Source organism: Zingiber officinale, chromosome 9B (genome assembly GCF_018446385.1).
Source record: "Zingiber officinale cultivar Zhangliang chromosome 9B, Zo_v1.1, whole genome shotgun sequence".
NCBI lineage: Eukaryota > Viridiplantae > Streptophyta > Magnoliopsida > Zingiberales > Zingiberaceae > Zingiber > Zingiber officinale.
This window is the reverse complement of record NC_056003.1, coordinates 12,224,749-12,246,673: the sequence shown is the minus strand read 5'-3', so window position 1 is coordinate 12,246,673 and position 21,925 is coordinate 12,224,749. Positions and strand designations below refer to the sequence as shown.

The window sequence follows — 21,925 nt, the reverse complement described above, 5'->3', positions numbered from 1 at the left end:
TCACCTTCAATTCATTACATTCGAAAAAGTCTGTTTTGATGTTTGAACAAAGCTCAGAAGCATAAAGCAAAGCTCCAGTTAACCGTACTTGAAACCACACGCACAAAATCACACAAGAAACAGAGATAACGATCTTTCCACGAGACCAGGTAGCAGGGACAGAACTAGACACCAACAACAACCCAATGCAACATCAAGGAGGGCAAGAGATCCGACAAGGAAGGCGGAGAACCAGATTGATGGTGGACTCCATTTGAATGTTGTAGTCCGCCAAGGTCCAGCCGTCCTCAAGCTGTTTGCCAGCAAATAAGAGGCTTTGCTGGTGCTGAAGGAAGCCCTAAGGCCTTGACGCTAGCGATTGTGTCCGAGCTCTTAACCTGCAGCGTAATTATGCTGGACCTGGAAGTGTAGGTAAGATCGACGAAGATTTGCATTCTTTTACTCGGTCTATGCACTATGCCGAAGGTGATACTGATACCCTCCTCGTCCTGGATCTTCGCCTTCAAGTTGTCAAAGATAAAGTCTGAACTCTGCAACTTGAGGTTGAAGGACTTGCCATCGTCATTGAGATTCTTGGCAGACATCTGCATCTGAATGGTGGAGGTAACAGAGAAGAAAACCAGCAGCTTATGGACAATCACAGTGTTCCTGCACGTCGAGTGCCCAAGGATGAACACAATTTTTAGCGATCGTGCAGATAACAAAGTTATTTCCAGTGTTATGCTTCTCGAAATAATAAGCTATAGTAATTGTGTAGTAATCTCTGCATTATAGTTTCCATATCTCTCTGTATGCTCTTCGTCTTCTCCAACAGATAAAAAATACAATTTGACCTAGAAAAAAACAAAGCTCTTGCCCTTTCAGTCAATTAAAAATTCTTAAAAACAATATAATATACTTATATGTTTTAGAGATTTGTCATTGTTTAAAAAATATTAAAGAATTTGCTGAATATAGAAAGTGAGCTACTAAACAATACAAAATGCTTACCAGACAACATGAAAAGTCTAATCTGGATGTTGACTTGCTAATGCTGCTGTTCAAATGTCCTGATCATATATAAATATGTGTTTGTTAGATGATTTTAGATCAGTCTGTTTCTTTTTATATTTAATAATAAGCGTGCTTATTAAATCATTCTTGGCTTTCTAATAGAATATCAAAATACATATATGTGATTCCAAAATCAGTATTTTAGGGCCGGCCAAAATGATTCTTCTACTGGGAGTGGGGACTCAGACATGATTAGCTCTTAGTAAAAAATTAACACAAATAATGATAATATTTAAGGCATAGTTTATTATATTAAAGATAAAGGGTGAAATCAGAATTATATCATACTGTTCTGTTCAAATAGACTTTACACAAACCGATCACTACATCAGACTTGAAATCACAAAAACAGAGACATCGATCACCCATAACACCAATAACAATACGATTCAATATTAATTGATCTTGTACATGACAACAGATTGAAGGTGTACTGAATTTAATTGATCAGGTTACAAGTGAACGTGTTGCCAAAAGCGGCTCCACTAAAGATCGTCTAAAGGAAACTCATGTCAAATATTTGCATTTTCTTCGCTCCCGCTGATTATAAATTTAGCTTGAGTTTAAGTAGTTTGTTTAGTGACAAAGACAAACCTTTTGCCACTTGGAATACAAGCAATCAACAAAAATTTGTACAGCCTTAAGCGATGTAATCTTTTCAATAAAAAAGAAGATCATGTGCCGTTCATAAACACCAAGTTAACATATCTTCTACAAATAGACTAATGCAATCCATGAATTGTTCCTTCATTTGATTATCTAAACAGGTAATCCTATCTAATTATTAACTTTTTTTTATTAATGGTAGCCTAATCAATTATCCTACTTTAATGAGGATGACACAAGATATACTTGTTATTCCAATATTGACTGTTGTTTAGGGCTCTATATGTGGTATATTGATGAGTTTTCATAGAAACAAGCTTCATCTAAAAACGATAGAAAACGATAGAAACATTGATGTATACTCAAAGTGGGTTAAATAATGAAAAACAAGGTAATATAAATTATAAATTAATTTTTATTATTTTGTATGAAAATATTCTTCTTTTATAATCTCCAATAATTATTTATCTTTTTCATTGAATTTTGTAGCTACAAGTTCACAAAAAATAAAAGTATATTACTCTTCAATCTAATATGATGAGGATACTATTGATGTTGATGGGATAATTTTTTAATACAACTTAATTTCGTTAAATTTAATATTATTGGATCAATTATTTATATTTCTCATTAGTTTATATTTTTATAGGACACCTCAATATCAAGTGATGAAGAAATTTTCAATTAGTTCAAAGTTGACGCTTATCTATTTTACTTTTTTGGATGATGTTAAAATATGATTAAATTAGAAGTGACGTATAGATACTTAATTTATTTTTGTTGAATTATATTTTTTGGGAATATGATGTGATTAAATTAGTAGTTGAATGAATTTATTAATGGCGTTAAATAAATTATTTTTAATATTTTATTATTTTTTTCTATGATATTTCTTAACTATTTGATCACAGGACTACAAGTTTGACGGATTCCTCACCTGCACCTTTACCCTTGCATGCCACTTCAGGATGAACTAAAGCCAAACAGCAGAATAAGGTACTCTATTTTTTTGTCAGGTTATTGCTACATTGCACTTATTGGAAATTGATTTTCATTTGTTTGATCACTTTGATGAGCAGATTGCAGTATATCTTAAACAGATTATTGTTTTACTTTTTCCTAGTCAAACAAGGAAATCAAGAATGTTTCTCTTCCTTTTTTGTTGAATTATTTATTAGCCCACCAATTGTTAACTAGAGTTATTTATCAGGAAAAGGTTCATCAACTACTTGTCTAATCACATCAGTGATCCGTGATAGTAGCTCTGTAAATTTGGACTCCCTAAACTTACCTTGTTCTTTTATCTGAAATATGACCTTTTTTTTTTTTGTCTCTCTTGTTCTCTTCTCAACTTATTCAGATGTATTTAAGTGATGTTGAGTATTAAGTTTATGGTAAAAGTCTATGGTATTAAGTTTTAGACTTATTTTTTTTCAAGGGTTCTTTTGTAGAAAAATGATATGTACAAAAAAAAAAAAACCTCAAGGAAATGTTTAAGGATAAACATATAACATGATAAGACTCACAAAAAATAAAATGATGGAGCATAAATTTATGTATTTATCTCTGAACATTTTCTTAAAATTTTTTCTTGTGCATATCATTATTCTCTTTTGTGTGGGTATATATTCCTGAATTTTTGTTTGGAATCTTGTTCTATACACTACATTCTTTTCCTTCAAATTTCAGAGTAGCAATTCATCATGCCATGGAACATCAAACTATTTCTATCGCTAAAGCAGGAATGATCATAATGCTCAATTCCAGAACATCAATGCTTGCTGTTGCAAATGCTCCATCTGGACGGTATGATGATCTTAAAGTTAAGTGGGTTGAACATTTTAAATTTGCCAACAGGGTTTAATTATTTTAGTTAATTACTTAGTATAAAAGAAGTTAATTGCTTAGATGATTTCCTTTTTCTAGAGTACACAGGATAATATTGATTTGCAGCAATCGTTCTCTCTAGATTTGAGCTTATCTTCATTGTGAAAGATGTCAAAATATATGAGCAAGATAACTCACATATTAATTTGAATATTGTGCTTGAATTATTTACAGTTCTTCATATTGCACTTAAATTTATGTCTCATGCAGAAAATTACAAGTCATATTATTAGGGCATCCACAGTGCTATAATATTATAACACCCACTACCTCATCAAAAAGCATGAGACCCACTGCCACATATTCATTATAACAACATCATACTTTCATCCACATCCTTTTTACCATTAACACTCATTATTTATGGGTCCCACAATCCACTCAACCATCTTAAAATTATATCATATTAAATAAATATATTTTAAATATGTTTTAAAATATTTAAATTATTATTATTATTTTTAATAATAATATTACTTTTAAAAATATAATTTTATTATTTTTCAAAAATAATATTAATTTTTTAAATATATTTATTAAATAAAATAGATGGTTGTGAGAAAATGAAATTACAATGTTAGGAAAATGAAATTATAAAGTTGGGAAAATGAAATTATAACTAAGCGGCTAAAATTACAAAGCTAGGAAAATAAAATTTATTTTAAATTGTCATGTAATTATGAAATTGAAATGTAATAATCACTTAAATAAACCATACAATTATGAAATTAAAAATAATATATGAAATATTAATTCACGGATTGTTGTTGTATTGCCCCCCAGATATGTTCAACTAAGTCGGCGCGAAGTTGGTGATGAATTGAATGTCACGTAGCTCAGAATTTGTTCGAAGATAATCCTGAAATCCTCGGTTTGAGCCATGGATAGATTGTGCGGGTTCGTCACCTTCATCGTTGTACCAATTTGTCACGTGACCTCCCTCATCCTCAACAATCATATTATGCAAAATAATGCATGCTAACATGATTTGTTTTAACTTTTTCCTATACCAATAACGAGCTGGACCTCTGACAATTGCCCATCGAGATTGGAGCACCCCAAATGCCCGTTTAACATCTTTTCTTACAGACTCCTGTCTTTCCTTAAACAACTTCCTCTTGGGATCCTCCGGGCAAGGAAAAGCCTTAACAAAAGTAGCCCACTCGGGATATATTCTATCTGTTAGATAATAACCCTTCGTATATGCAGTGTCGTTCACCATAAATTAATCTCCGGCATATTCCCTTGCAAGACGTTGTTGAATATGGGAGATTCATATAACATGTTAATATCGTTATGTGAACCAGTGCCCCCAAAAAATGCATGCCATATCCACAAGTCATGAGCCGCGACCGCTTCAAGTATGATTGTTGGTGACTCATGTCCCCTTGTAGATTGACCTTTCTAAGTAACTGGACAATTTTTCCATTTCCAGTGCATACAATTAAGGCTACCTAACATGTCAGGGAAGCCATGTCTCTCATCATGCATTTGAAGAAGACATTGAACATCATCAGCATTTGACCTTCTCAAGTACCTATCACCAAATATTTCAACCACGTATTCGCAGAACTTGAAAAGCACTTGATGGCAGTTGATTCACCCATACGTAGGTACTCGTCAAGATGATCGGCGGGGACTCCGTAAGCCAGTTGACTAATCGTGGCGGTGCATTTTTGTAGTGGTGACAACCCTTTTCTTCGTACAACATCATCCCTATGTTGAAAAAATGTTGAATGATTCTCTAATGCATTCACTATGCGGAGGAATAACTCTCTTCACATTCGAAATCGTCTTCGAAATATTTCATCATGATACACCGGGGTTATAGAGAAATAATGATTGGCGAGCCTCTCATGCCCGGCTTCACGATTTCTTTGGACGAACCTTCTTCTGCGCGCACCCCTCCTTTGATATGCTTCCATAAGTTGTTGGTGTTGTTGAAGAACCAATAATATCAATTCTTCACCCGGATCATAAGCTTGCTTATCGATTTCAACATGGACTTGGTCTTCGCTTGTCGAGCTGGAACTTGAGCTAGAGCTGCCTATAGAATGAGACATTTTTGGAGGAAACACGTTTTAGTATATGTGTTTGAGAAATGGTATGATAGTCGAATGAAAATCTTGTAGCACAATGTGTCTATATATATTGTTTTTCTCATGCAACGACTAGTTTGCAACGGTTAGTTTGCAGCGGTAAGTTTGCAACAGTAAGTTTGCAACGGCTAGTTTGCAACGACTAATTTGCAACAGTTAGTTTGCAACGGTAAATTTGTAACACCTAGTTTGCAACGGCTAATTGTAACAGCTAGTTTCCAAGGCTTGTTTATAACAACTATTTTGCAAAATTATAATAATTAAAAATCACATTAATCGAAATAAGAAATACAATAATTTAAAATTACAATCACTCGAAAATATAATAATACTAGAAAATGAACATTGATTAAATAATTTAGATATTCCATCTTAACCTAATATCCTGACATAGACATTTATGTATGATAAGCTGCTCCTTTGTCATCTGCGAGGTGCCTTTGTTCAATATTTCGTACTCCTTCAACTTCAAGCGACGATTCTTAGCTTCAGATTTAGACAATGCAGCTTTTGCCTTAATCTCCTCTACTTCGAGTTGTTTTTGTTTCAAATCGACTTCAGACTTCTTCACGCTTGTGTACTCAGTGAACTTTGTGATAATATTATTGTAGTTTACTGTCAGATCCTCCATGGTCGATTTTACTTTGTCTTTTCCCTTTCTTTTTGCTGTGTTTTGTCCCATTGGACGAGTATCTTCATAATCCAGGTCTATACTCATATCTTGGTTGGAGGAGGTGTTGCTTGCTCCCGACTCTGAGGTCCTCGTCTTCTTTGTGGCCACAATGTGATCAACGAACTGTGAAGTAAACATTGGACGATCTTTGACAATTCTCCACACATGTTCGAGATTGAATGCAATGTCATTGTTTTCGGATCGATATTTTTCGTACGCAAACCTTAATATATCTTCATCACTGTGACCACTTCAATATGAACTATAAACACTATTGTAATTTGCGTTGAATCGATATACCTTCTTTTGGATTGTATTGTGCCAATGTGACCGTATAACATTTGCACTTCTGGTGTTTGAACTCAGGCGAAGATTCTCATTGTAGTAGCTTGCAACCCGTCCCCAAAAAGCATCCGCCTTTTTATCATTGTCGATTATTGGATCATCACTGATAGTGACAAAACTTCTCGCTAAGACCTCGTCTTCAACCTTTGTCCAACTTGAACGCTTTCTTGTACCCTCAGCATTTGAAACCGCCTTTTCTAAATTGGTCACCTCAATTGGGGATTCACGGTTGGAAAGTTGAGTCTCCGGGACAAAAGTCAGAGTTACAGGTTCATTTGACATCAAAGGAGTGAAAGACATACCAGTTGTGAGTGGGGTACCATATCCATGAACAACCGACGACGTGAAATACGGATGACTCATGTTTTGCCAATATTTGGCTGGAAGCGGTTGATATGGACCTCGAGGGGCATAATTCAAATGATTCATAGAATTTCCAAAACCTTGAAAATTTTGTGGAGGAAACGACATATTGGGAAATGAATGTGAGTATTGATAATTTGGTGGAATTTGTGGATTTTGGGAAGTAGAATTAAAAGAGTAGTGAGTTGGAATGAAAATATGTGTACATATTGATGGATCTTTATATATGAAATTTCGAACTAGCCGTTAACTAGTCGTTAAAAAATAACCGTTAAAAAACTAACCGTTTTATTACCTTTTTAATTTTAAAATTTATAAATTTTTTAATAAATAAAATTAAAAAATATATATATATATATATCTAGCATGGGGTGGGTCAACCCTGGTCCACCCCATGCAGCTTGAACACGTTCAATGTTCTAAACGCGTTCAAGCGATGAACATTAACGTGGTCATCTGCAACGCCATGTTAAAGCTACAGTGTCATTATAACGCGATATTGCGGATGCTCTTAAAGTGCATGCAAAGGGTGCAGCTTTAGACGTATTCCTAATAGAATCACAATCAGTCAATCACAAGGAAATGAAAAATGGGACAACCCAAGATCAATTTCATTTTCAACTTTAAAAATAAAATAAATAAAAATAAAAATAAAAATAAAAATAAATGATAATTCCAGTTAGTCTCATTGATTATCCATGGAGAATCAGTCCGGTCCCATAGAAATTTTCCACCGACCACCAGGATAAATTGAGAAACACACTCGGCTACGGTAAGACATCTAAGTTGTCACCTAGACACCCACGGTTCGATTCCCAACTATGACGTATTTGTAGGATTTTTTCTCTAAATGGGGGTGTAATCAAAGGATGCTGAGCTTCTGAACTGGCCGCCGCGTGCCCTTCTAGATTTTCCATAGTAGCTGATGAGAAACTTTCATCGAACTAAGCCGATCACCCAAAAATAATAAATTAAGCTAACTAAAATTATTATTATTATTTTCAACTTCAAGTACTTTGTGTTCCTTGTTCAATAAATCATCTAGTAATTTCTGACTTTCTTTCCTATTATTCTCACTCAATATTATTTTTTAAACAAAAATAATAATAAATATTTATAAGTTCATTAAAATTATTTTTTTTAATTTGAAAAATTATAGATAGTAATAAGATGATGATAAAATATAATACTCTATTTTCTTACAGATATAGGGATTAGAGTTAAATAGTAAATCTGTCTAATCATCCCGTAGTTGAGAGTCTTGTCACCCAGATACTCACGGTTCGATCCCCAACTATGACGTATTTGTAAGATTTTTTTCTCTAAATGAGGGTGTAATCAAAGGATGTTGGGCTTCTGAACTGACCACCACGTGCCCTTCTAAATTTTCCATAGTAGCTGATGAAAAATTTTCATCGAACTAGACAGATCACCCAAGAATAATAAATGAAGCTAACTAAAATTATCATTATTATTTTCAACTTCAAGTACTTTGTGTTCCTTGTTCAATAAATCATCTAGTAATTTCTGACTTTCTTTCTTATTATTCTCACTCAATATTATTTTTTAAAAGAATTTAATAAATATTTATAACTCAATATTACTCAATATTATTTTTAAAATAATTTAATAAATATTTATAAGTACATTAAAATTATTTTTTTTTAATTTGAAAAATTATAGATAGTAATAAGATGATGATAAAATATAATACTCTATTTTCTTACCGATATAAGGATTAGAGTTAAATAGTAAATCTGTCTAATCATATTCTTACCAATCAGAAAATAAATTTAGTAACTAAAAATTAATTAAACTAATAAAAAATTTAATTGAGTATTATTAATAAAAATTAATTAGGTTTATTTTTTAAATTAAATATAACAATAATTGAGAAATGATATAATTGATGAATAAAATATGATATTATTTAGACACATTTAATAATGATTTTAAAAATTAAAATAAAATTATTTAAGTTGGTCAGATTTTAACCATTTAGAAGATATGAAATCTAACTTAAATCTAACTCATTATCATCCGAGAAGTTTTTTTTTTACAGGGGTTCAAAGTGAATCCCTTTGTTCACTTAGATTTGTATTACAAATTAACTCATGCAAGATCGGAATTCAGTTGTGACAAGCCCAGACATGATAATATGGCTTGTGACAGATCGGCTAAGCACACCGACAAGCGTCCCTGGTAATTTCTCTGAGCTGATCTGTTGCTACCATTATGAAATTGTAACGGTTACTTAGCACTGACATTTCCACCAAGTGTTTCGTAAAAAATGGAATCCGTCCTCCATCTCCAATGACTGTTTCACATCATTATTACATGAAAAGATAATTTCTTAGTTTTGTCCAAATTTCATTCAGGGGGAAGCCCTTCTTGTCCTGGATTTTGGCCTTGACATTGTCGATGGTGTCCGAGCTCTCCACCTTGAGGGTGATCGTCCCGTAGTTGAGAGTCTTGACACAAGTTTGCATGCCACCGCGGAGGACAAGGTGGAGGGTAGATTCCTTCTGAATGTTGTAAGCGGCCAAGGTGCAGCCATCCTGAAGTTGCTTGCCAGCGTAGTTGAGCCTTTGCTTGTCCGGGGGGAAGCCCTCCTTGTCCTGGATTTTGGCCTTGACATTGTCGATGGTATCCGAGCTCTCCACCTCGAGGGTGATTGTCTTGCCGGGGGTCTTGACGAAAATTTGCATGCCACCACGGAGGGCAAGGTGGAGGGTCGATCCCTTTTGAATGTGGTAGTCCGCCAAGGTGCGGTCACCCTCAAGTTGCTTGCCGAAGAACATGAGCCTTTGCTGGTCCGGGGGGGCAACCCTCCTTGTCCTGGATTTTGGCCTTGACATTGTCAATGGTGTCCGACCACTTCACCTCGAGGGTGATCGTCTTGCCGCGGACAGGCTTGACGAAAATTTGCATGCTACAGAGGTAGCTGAGGCTGAGGGCAAGGTGGAGGGTAGATTCCTTCTGAATGTTGTAATCTGCCAACGTGCAGCCATCCTGAAGTTGCTTGCCAGCGTAGTAGAGCCTTTGCTTGTCGAGGGGGAAGCCCTCCTTGTCCTTGATTTTGGACTTGACATTGTCGATGGTATCCGAGCTCTCCACCTCGAGGGTGATCGTCTTGCCGGGGGTCTTGACGAAAATTTGCATGCCACCACGGAGGGCAAGGTGGAGGGTCGATCCCTTTTGAATGTAGTAGTCCGCCAAGGTGCGGTCGCCCTCAAGTTGCTTGCCGAAGAACATGAGCCTTTGCTGGTCCGGGGGGCAACCCTCCTTGTCCTGGATTTTGGCCTTGACATTGTCAATGGTGTCCGACCACTTCACCTCGAGGGTGATCGTCTTGCCGCGGACAGGCTTGACGAAAATTTGCATGCTACAGAGGTAGCTGAGGCTGAAGGCAAGGTGGAGGGTAGATTCCTTCTGAATGTTGTAATCTGCCAAGGTGCAGCCATCCTGAAGTTGCTTGCCAGCGTAGTAGAGCCTTTGCTTGTCGAGGGGGAAGCCCTCCTTGTCCTTGATTTTGGACTTGACATTGTCGATGGTATCCGAGCTCTCCACCTCGAGGGTGATCGTCTTGCCGGGGGTCTTGACGAAAATTTGCATGCCACCACGGAGGGCAAGGTGGAGGGTCGATCCCTTTTGAATGCAGTAGTCCGCCAAGGTGCGGTCGTCCTCAAGTTGCTTGCCGAAGAAGATGAGCCTTTGCTGGTCCGGGGTGATGCCCTCCTTATCCTGAATTTTGGCCTTGACATTGTCGATGGTGTCCGAGCTCTCCACCACGAGGGTGATCGTCTTGCCGCGGACAGTCTTGACGAAAATTTGCATGCCAACGCGGAGGACAAGGTGGAGGGTCGATCCCTTTTGAATGTAGTAGTCCGCCAAGGTGCGGTGGTCCTCAAGTTGCTTGCCGGCGAAGATGAGCCTTTGCTGGTCCGGGGGGATGCCCTCCTTGTCCTGGATTTTGGCCTTGACGTTGTCGATGGTGTCCAAGCTCTTAACCTTCAGCGCAATTATGCTGAACCTGGAAGTGGAGGCAAGCTCGACGAAGATTCGCATTCTTTTACTCGATCTCTGCAACATGTCGAAGGTGATACTGATGCCCTCCTAATCTTGGATCTTCGCCTTAAAGTTGTCAAAGATGAAGTCTGAACTCTGCAACTTAAGGGTGATGGACTTGCCATCGTCATTGAGATTCCTGGCAGACATCTGCATCTGAAAGGTGGAGGTAACAGAGAAGAAAACCAGCAGCTTATGGATCAGAATTAATCATAAATCTTCTGCTTATATAGATTAAAGATTTGTGATCTAGCACGATGAAGTAGAATATTTGATTTCAGAATTAACAAAACCACTACACAAGATGATGTCAACGACATCACAAAGGTCTAATTAACAAAAGAGTAAAGAATTGCAGTATTGATCCAAAATTAATGATGTTTAGATGAGACAACAATAAATAAAATTGTTACCATAGCAAATTAATTTCCCGTCAGAAGTGAGCAGGACAGTATTCTGTTGACATGGAGTTCTGTTCTGAAAATTAGCAAAACGGGACAATTCACACTTGAAACAATAAAGATCAAACGCAAACAAGGTCAAAAGGCTTGCATGATACATATGCGACAACCCCCACATTGTGACCTTCATCAAATATTTAGTAACATACAGGTGAGAGTAGTTGGAGTTGGTTGAAAATTATGAGATGAATCTACATACCACAGCTTTTGAATTACGTTCCACATCCAATCTCATTCTCTCTTTTCATATATTCATCTAAATGAACTACTGCACATTCTCTCTGAACAATATGGTTCTAAAAAATACTGAACCTAGAGTGAAATTACCAATTTCCCTCAAATTACAGACATTAACTAAGTAGCAATAACACTAGGAATCACAGGATCTAAAGTTCATAGCACGCAAGCAAAGGACTCAAACAATCTACTAGAATGCAAATTTTTAAAATTTGAAAAATACTCAAATGTCAGATCCCAGATCAAAATAAGCAATTGGAAAGGCGTTAGAGTTCCTACGAACACTGCAACCAAATCCCTAATCTTGAGGGACCATACGAGTCCGTATCGGTGGGGCCGGCACTAGGGGGCCGCTAAGTTAGCGGATTTATCTTTTTGGGAGACAATACTAGAAACGGTGGATAAAGAATAGTAAAAATTGATACAATAACTATATTCATATGGAGAAAATCCATCGCTCAAAGTGAGCAATCGAAAGAAAAGGACGATTAAGACCTAAAAACGAACGGAGCAGATACTGCCAATTTGTGCAGAAACAAAACATGATTAACATGATTAATATGGCAAGGGAGCTTCGTCGAGGCGAGGGAGGGTCGGGCACAGCGGGGAAAATCAACAATGAAGAGAGAGCCTCGTCTCACCGATGTAGGGCGTCTCGGCGAGGGAGGGAACTGAGAAGGTGCGGCGAGGGAGGGCTTCGGCGAGGAGAATGGAGAGGGTGAGATAGCTGGGGCTTCGCCGCTTCGGCAAGGGGCGAGGGGCGAGGGGCGAGGGGCGAGGGGCGAGGGGAGGGGTTTCGGCGAAGAGAGTCCAGGAGCGAGAGTCAGAAAGCAGGGTCTCGGCGAAGGCTTCGAGGAAAAGTTATTATATATATATATAGATATTAAAATTGGGCCCTTGAGTATTTTTGGCCCAGGGCCGGCTCTGCAACAGACAGAAAAATATAATTTGACCTAAGAAAAAAATAAATCTCTTGTCCTTCAGTCAATTAAAAAGGAAATCCAATCAATATATTAACATTTTTTTTCTTAATGGTAGCCTTGGCGGAAATTCAAAGACAGTCCGCAAATCCCTTTGTTCACTTAAATTTGCTGCCGAGATCGGAATTCAGTGGCGCCTGACCCAGACATGATAATATAACTCGTGACATATCGACGGCTGAGCACACCGGCAAGCGAACCTAGCAATTTCTAAGCTAATATGTTGCTGCTACCGTTATAAAATATGTAACGATTACTTGGCACTCAGATAATTACATTTTTCAAAAGAAGATCGGCTATTTGGCGCCCCCTAATATTGGCCCATAAATATGAAGAGAGATAAATTTAAATATACATTAGGTGCATGAAAGAATAAACTATAGATCATAATTCTGTTGATTGTCTGTGCTAGACCCTTGGGGCATAGATAATTACACCAAATATATATTTATCTGTGTAGGTCGGATAGGACGGTAAATTATTAGATCATCCATATTGCTCTATTAATGGGGTGTTATAACACCCTTATTGGTGTTAAATGTAGATCCGTTACATTAACGATTCTCCTAGTGTCGGTCCCACGGATATGAAGGAAGGTACATGTAGGTACACAGACGTTTGACGCATAGTGGGATAAACCCTAAATCGTCAGTTCCTAATAATTAAAACCTGACCATTACGCCAGATATATCATGCACCCACCGTCTGTGCTACACCCTACGGCATCCCTATTAGTGTTAAAACTAATATGAAAGGGTATTATAACACCCCTTCACATGAACAATTTTCAAGACATTGAACGTGTTCAATATGGCAAGAAGTTTAGAGTTTAGGGTTTATAATTTTATTTATTAAAATAAATTATAAATTTTGAAATTAAAAATTAAATAAAATGGATAAATATTAAAATATGAGTATATTTTTTAAATAATAATATTTTAAAATATATTAAAAATATATTTATTTAATATGATATAATTTTAAGATGATTGAACGTACTGTAAAACTCATAGATAATGAATGTTAGTATTAAAAAAATTTAGATGAAAAAGATATATTATTATAATGAGTATGTAACAATAAAATAAATAAATAAATATATATATATATATATATATATATATATATATATATATATATATATATATATATATATATATATATATTACCTTTATAAAAGGTAATAGGTGTGATAATGATGATATAATCTGGATGCTCTTTTAGAAAGATACGAATATAAATAGATAATTATAAATTTAAGAAAAAGTCAATCGTGTTGCATCGTAACTTGAAAAATCTTGCATTTTTAATTTTGTAATTTCAAAAATCTTGCACTGTTAATTTTGTAACTTGAAAAATCTTCACTGTTAAATTTGTTGATTCTGTAAACGTTTTTCAGTACCCTATTAAAAAGACTCGGCCGTCAAAATCACAGTCAAACGCCTAGTAGTGAATTTGATGATAATATAGATTTAGGTGTTTTTTTTTTTTTTTTTGCTTCATCACCTTCAAGCTTCAACTACATTAGAAAATGTCAAACGTTCTGATGTCTGATCAGAGTTCAGAAACATAAAGCAGACCAGTTCATCGTACTTGAAACCACACGGACAAAATCACATAAAAAACAAATTTAAGATAACGATCATCCCCAAGATTAGCTCCCCAGAGCACGTGCGGTACTTGAATTACTGGTGATGTTGAGAACCGCATCAAGGGTCATCTGTCGGAATTATTTAATGGCTGGAATGGGAAATCAGACCGTCCACCTTGAAACAATTTATAGCGATCGTGCCCCAGATGAGAATCTGAATATAAAATATTTCATTATTATATATAATTTTAATTAATATATGTTAATTTAAAAATAAATATAAAGAATTTTATTTTGACTGATAATTATTTTGCATTGTCCAACACAATTTATAGCGATCGTGCAGATAACGTAGTTATTTCTGGTGTTATGCTTCTCGGAATAATAAGTTATAACAATTGTATAGTAATCTCTGCATTATAGTTTCCATCTCTGTGCATGCTCTTCGTCTTCTCCAACAGATAAAAATACAATTTGACCTAGAAAAAAACAAAGTGCTTGCAAGACAAAATGAAAAGTCTAATCTGGATGTTGACCTGCTAATGGTGCTGTTCAAATGTCCTTATCATATATAAATATTTATGTATTAGATGATTTTAGGTCAATCTTTTTCTTTTATATTTAATAATCAGCGTGCTTGTTAAATCATTATTGTCTTTCTAATAGAATTAAAAAAAATACGTATATGTGATTCCAAAATCAGTATTTTCGGAACGGCTAAATGATTCTTTTACAGGGAGTGAGGACTCAGCTCAGTAAAAAATAAACAGGTAAATAATGATAATTATTACATTAAATATAAATTTTGAAATAGACTTGACAAACACAAACCATACGATCACCACATAAGACTTGAAACCATAAGACAACACAAAAACAGAGACATCGAACAGCGATATCACCCAAAACAGAGATCACAGTCAACCACGACAGTGGAGAACCAGGTGGAGGGTCGATTCCTTTTTAATGTAGTAGTCCGCCAAGGTGCGGCAGTCCTCAAGTTGCTTGAATCCGAAGATGAGCCTTTGCTGGTCCGGGGGAATGCCCTCCTTGTCCTGGATTTGGGACTTGACATCGTCGATGGTGTCCGAGCTCTCCACCACGAGGGTGATCGTCTTGCCGGTGTGAGTCTTGACGAAAATGTGCACGCCACCGGGGAGGACAAGGCGGAGGGTCGATTCCTTTTGAATGTTGTAATCGGCCAAGGTGCGGCCGTCCACGAGCTCTTTGCCTGCGAAGATCAACCTCTGCTGGTGCGGAGGGATGCCCTCCTTGTCCTGGATCTTGGCCTTGACATTGTCGATGGTGTCCGAGCTCTTAACCTGCAGCGCAATTTTGCTGTAACTGGAAGTGGAGGTAAACTCGACGAAGATAGGCATTCTTTTACTCGGTCTCTGCAACATGTCGAAGGTGATACTGATACCCTCCTCGTCCTCGATCTTCACCTTCAAGTTGTCAAAGATGAAGTCTGAGCTCTGTAACTTGAGGGTGAAGGACTTGCCATTGTCATTGAGATTCTTGGCAGACATCTGAATGGCGGAGGTAACATAGAATTAAAATAAGCAGCTTGTGGAAAATCAGTGTACCTCACGTCAAGTGCCAACGATGAACACAATTTATAGCGATCGTGCAGATAACGTAGTTATTTCCAGTGTTATGCTTCTCCGAACAATAATTATGTTGTAGTAATCTCTGCATTATAGTTTCCATCTCTGTGCAGCTCTTCGTCTTCTTCAACATCTATATTTATCTCTCTGTGCATGCTCTTCGTCTTCTCCAACAGATAAAAAAAATACAATTTGACCTAGAAAAAAACAAGGCTCTTGCCCTTTCAGTCAATTAAAAATTGTGTAAAACAATAAAATATAATTATATGTTTCAGAGGTTTATCATTGTTTTGAAAATATTAAAGAATTCAATGATTATAGAAAGTAAGCCTCTCAACGATCAAAATGCTTGCAAGACAAAACGAGAAGTCTAATCTGGATGTTGACTTGCTAATGGTGCTGTTCAAATGTCCTTATCATCAATAAATATTTATGTATTAGATGATTTAGGTTAATCTTTTTCTTTTATATTTAATAATCAGCGTGCTTGTTAAATCATTCTTGGCTTTCTAAGATCATCTCCAACTTGTGCCCTTTTACACCATTTTGGTATAAAAAGGGCACCATATCCCCTTCAATGGTGACCCCAAAAATAGCACCAAAATGGTGCAAGTAGAGATTTTTTTAATATAATATATCATAATAGGCAAGTTATATTTAAAATATTTTTAAATATTATAAATTAATATGATTTAATTTAATTGAATTTATTATATAAATTTTATATATTATAAATTTAATATATAAATTTCAATTAAATATACATTATAAATTTTAATATTTGTTATGTTGCTAAGATTATAAATATATTAAAATTTATAATATTGGTAATTTCATAACAAACACACAATTAAATATTTAAAATTTCAAAATACATAACATTCCATCCTACAATTTAAAGATGCTACAAACACTAAAGTAAACATACATTTAAATAACTGCAATAACATTAGAATACTAAACAAATCAATGTTTAATATTCAGGAAAATCACCTCTTAATAAACCACCGAAATAATCATAAAATTTACCAGAACCATTCAAAGGATCTTGAGATCCTTGTTCTTCTTCTTGAGACGAATTGATCCTAGATCCTTCTCCTTGATGTGGAATTGATTGAGATTTTTCGTTTCCAGTCCTCTTTTGCATAATTCTGACTTGTTCACCGCGAATAAATTCACGCATTATCGGATCAGCAATGGTATTCAAATCTTTGAATAAAATTTTATTCTCTTCCTTGAACATAGCAACATTGGTACTTCGATCCAACGCTGCAACAAATTCGTCATTCTGTGAAACCATTTTACTGAATTGTTGTTCATTCTTTCTCTTCAGTTTTGCTTTCTTCACCCCAATAGGTCGTTTAGTTGAAGTACCACCACTGTCTGAATCAGTGATGTTAAGATTAAACGAAGAGACATGTGGAGATGAAGGTGAATAAACATCTTTCTCGAGATTATATGATTGAGAATAATCAGCTTGAGCACTTTGTCGTTGCACTCTTGTAGATGCAGCTTTGACGTTGTCACTGTTGAATTTCTCAATACCTTGAAGAATGCTCCACACATGTCCAAATTTGAAGCCCTTTGATTAATTAGGGTCTTGTACTAATAACATCTGAGCACGATTCATCTGTAAGAAAATAATACAATTATGAAACAAAATTAATAACTAAATTAGATATTGAAAATAACTTGGATAGTCTACAAAAGAAATAATGAAAACAACTTACAATATCTTCTTCTGATGCTCCACTTGGATTCAATTCTTCGATTTGTTGTATGCAACCCTGCAATTTGGAAACAGCAGCAATGATAGTATTCATCCTTTTTTGTAATGATCTTCTCGGTCGCTCAGAATTTTTAAAATTTGGATCTTGATTATACTCTATCTCAACTCTTGCCCAAAATTGATCCTTTTTTTGGTTGATTCCTATGATTGGATTTTGAGAAATATGAAGATAAACATGACATAAATGTTTATCTTCTTCAACGGAGTAGGATGATGAACGAGAATTCGAACTCATTTTTTTCAAGAGTAAAGGTGTATTGTGATGGCCATGTCTAGTATGCCATTATATAGGAAAAAATTATGTGCATTGTATAAGATTTGTGTGTGCAAAATTAAAAAGTGTTGTGTTCATTGTGATGTCCCATCTCCTGAAATAATTATCATGGTGTGTGCATTGTGATGTCCCGTCACCTGCAAAATTAAAAAGTGTTGTCCATTGTGATGTCCCATCTCCTGAAATAATTATTATGGTGTGTGTATTGTGATGTCCCGTCACCTGCAAAATTAAAAGGTGTTGTGTTCATTGTGATGTCACATCTCCTGAAATAATTATCATGGTGTGTGCATTGTGATGTCCCATCACCTGCAAAATTAAAAAGTGTTGTCCATTGTGATGTCCCATCTCCTGAAATAATTATTATGGTGTGTGCATTGTGATGTCCCGTCACTTGCAAAATTAAAAGGTGTTGTGTTCATTGTGATGTCCCATCTCCTGAAATAATTATCATGGTGTGTGCATTGTGATGTCCCGTCACCTGCAAAATTAAAAAGTGTTGTGTTCATTGTGATGTCCCGTCACCTACAAAATTAAAAAGTGTTGTGTTCACATTATAAATACACACCATAACTGAAAACAATTCAATCACATTCTTCATCTCAAAAAATGAGTGCTAGATATGAAGGTACATCAAATTTATCATCCTCAAGCTCTGAAGATGATGATATATTTGAAGCACACAGAAGGCTTATCACTCAAGCGATCTACCGAAACAATCAGGTCATTTTGAAACATCTGAGTGAAGAAAGCGACAAAGGCAAACATCAAGGATCTATTCCTGGTCACATAGTGATCAATCGTAATATAGAAGCTGCTGATCGTAATCTATTCAATGATTACTTTGCCGAAAATCCTACATATAATGCTGCAATGTTTCGAAGAAGATTCCGAATGGGAAGAAATTTATTTATGCGTATTTTTAACGAGGTTAGTAATCATGATAATTATTTTGTGCAGAAAAGAGACGGAGTTGGAAAACTTGGTTTGTCAGGTTTACAAAAAATGACAGCTGCATTTCGAATATTGGCATATGGTGTACCGGCAGACGCTACTGATGAGTACATCAAAATAGGAGAATCAACTGTCATAGAAAGCGTGAAAAGATTTTGCCGTGCTGTTGTTGAAGTATTTGGAGGTCAATACCTGCGATCACCCAATGCTAATGATGTTGCCAAGCTTCTTCATATTGGTGAGCAACGTGGTTTTCCTGGAATGTTGGGTAGTTTAGATTGTATGCATTGGAAGTGGAAAAATTGCCCAACAGCATGGGCTGGGCAATATTCCGGTCGCAGTGAAAAGCCAACAATTATTCTAGAAGTTATAGCTGATTATGATCTTTGGATATGGCATGCATATTTCGGTTTACCTGGATCTAACAATGATATTAATGTATTGGAGTCTTCTCATCTTTTTTCTAACCTTGCTCAAGGTATTGCTCCCCCTGCTCGTTATGTCATTCAAGGAAAAGAGTACAATATGAGTTACTATTTAGCTGATGGTATATACCCAAAATGGTCTACACTTGTTCAAACAATTCAAGATCCACGTGGTACAAAGAATAAGTTGTTTGCAATGAAACAAGAGGCATGTAGAAAAGATGTTGAGCGAGCATTTGGAGTACTCCAATCACGCTTTGCAATTGTTGCAGGACCTTCACGTTTTTGGCAGAAAAATATTTTACATGATATAATGACTTCATGCATTATTATGCATAATATGATCATTGAAGATGAGCGCGATATGAATACCTCAATTGTTGAGCAAGGTGAAGTCTCGTCGGCTGCAGATGTTGATACAGCAATAGATGACAATACCCGATTTCAAGAGTTTCTTGCTAGACATGAAGGAATCAAAAATAAAAATGCTCACTTTGCCCTTAGAAATGCATTAATTGAGTATTTGTGGGAACAATTTGGTAATTCTGATAATTAAGGTTCATAATGATGTATTATTAATGAAGTGTTAGTTGTCTGGTGAAAATATTTTAAAAAAATTATCTAAATTGTTTATGATTGTGTATTATCTTTAAATATTAAATATTAGTATGCTTATTAAATTATTTCTAACAAAATTATAAAAATACTAATTTTAATTTTCTTGTAACTAAAAATATAATATCATAAAAATTAATAGTAATTATTATCGTAATAAAAATATTTAACAAATTAATATGTATGTTGAATAATAAATTATAAGATGGAAAATAGAATATTCTAAAGAATATTCCTTTTAGTGTAGGAAATGGTGTCTCATAGTTGGAGTTGGAAAAAATTTTGGTGTTCAAATGACATCAAATTAGTGTTGAAAGTGCACCAAAATAGAGTTTGTGGTTGGAGATGATCTAATAGAATATCAAATTACATATATGTGATTCCAAAATCAGTATTTTGGGACCGGCCAAACGGTACTTTTAACAGGGAGTGAGGAGTGACATGTTTACCTCTTAGTAAAAAATTAATAGGTAAATAATGATAATTATTACATTGAATATCAAGCTTGAAATCAGAATTATAACATACTGTTGTTCTGTTTTGTTCAAATAGACTTGACAAACACAAACCATACGATCACTACATCAGACTTGAAACCATGCGACAATATCACAAAAACAGAGACATCGATCAGCCATATCACCCAAAACAGAGATCACTGGCCACCACGAAGGCGGAGAACCAGGTGGAGGGTCGACTCCTTTTGAATGTTGTAGTCTGCCAAGGTGCGGCCGTCCTCAAGTTGCTTGCCGGCGAAGATGAGCCTTTGCTGATCCGGAGGGATGCCCTCCTTGTCCTGGATCTTGGCCTTCACGTTGTCGATGGTATCAGAGGATTCCACCTCAAGGGTGATGGTCTTGCCAGTGAGCGTTTTCACAAAGATCTGCATCTGATCGACGTAACAAGGAAGAATTCGCACAGAATTAAACAAATTATAATAAACACGAACATGCGATCATCTTAATGGTTCCATCAAAACTTTTCCCCATGAAAGATTAAAACGACAGATCAAACCGCAAACAAAAAGAAACACAAAAGGACGAATTGTTCCTGAGGACAAAGCGGATGAGGAAACTACCTTGAGAGAGAAGAAAAATCCCGAGGACCAATTGACTGGATGATAATCGATTACGATACGCGACTGCCAAGGGGCTAGGGTCCCTATTTATAGCGATTTCATTGAATATGGACACCGCTAGTAATGTTACCTGCATCTAATTCTACGCTCCCAGCAATCATTGCTGACGCGTCGACACTAATGACGCAGCAAACCAGTCTACAAAGGTACCCATGCGGTGACTTCTCTCACGCAACTTCTCAAACATTTTCTGGACATTAGTTACGTATCCCCTTCGCGTGGGGCCCACGGGGCTCGCCCAGAAGGCCAGAACAACGGTCTAGATCGACGATTCGACGGTTTGTGTGGTGTACTGGAAATGCCGTGTAATTTGTAAATCGAGATGAGGTTTCGTCCGCTGGTTCGTAGCGCTTTCCTCGAATGTGACGGCGTCGAATCGGAGGGCTTTTTCGGCCGTTACATATTTTCCAAATAATTTTTTAATGAATTAATTACAACGAATAAACTGAAATAATTCTGAATAAAATAAAATAAAAATAATGATCAAGTAAGGCATGTTAGAACCAATAAGAAAGGTATATATAGTTTATGAATTTTCAAATTACAAATAGTATGGAATTTATCTATACTTTGATATATATTTTAATAAAGAACTTGAATGTTATGTTAATTCTAAGTCAACTAGTAACCAATTCAAGCAAACATTCAATCTATTGACGGTTCAATAACTTATGAAACATTATTATGAAAAATTTAAAGCTAAAATCAAATTGAAAAAATCAACAATAAATAACCACCAAATTATAAAAAATAAAAATTC

The 21,925-nt window shown here is 35.7% G+C and overlaps 2 protein-coding genes and 2 pseudogenes across 2 annotated transcripts; 1 reads left to right on the top strand and 3 right to left on the bottom strand.

Moving 5' to 3' along the window:
- Positions 1-155: 155 nt before the first annotated feature.
- Positions 156-710, bottom strand: LOC122025222 (annotated as a pseudogene).
- A 3,629-nt stretch (positions 711-4,339) lies between these two features.
- Positions 4,340-7,134, bottom strand: LOC122022815. Its single transcript, XM_042580931.1, has 5 exons — positions 6,650-7,134; positions 6,023-6,568; positions 5,131-5,262; positions 5,001-5,083; positions 4,340-4,725 (listed from the first exon to the last, which is right to left on the bottom strand). The coding sequence occupies exons 1-5, from the start codon at positions 7,132-7,134 to the stop codon at positions 4,340-4,342; spliced, it is 1,632 nt and encodes a 543-aa protein (XP_042436865.1).
- A 2,171-nt stretch (positions 7,135-9,305) lies between these two features.
- Positions 9,306-21,168, bottom strand: LOC122025220 (annotated as a pseudogene).
- On the top strand, positions 18,643-19,968 carry LOC122023639. The gene is made up of 2 exons (XM_042581867.1): positions 18,643-19,255; positions 19,466-19,968. Exons 1-2 carry the CDS (start codon positions 18,643-18,645, stop codon positions 19,966-19,968), a joined length of 1,116 nt encoding a protein of 371 aa, XP_042437801.1.
- Positions 21,169-21,925: the final 757 nt, after the last annotated feature.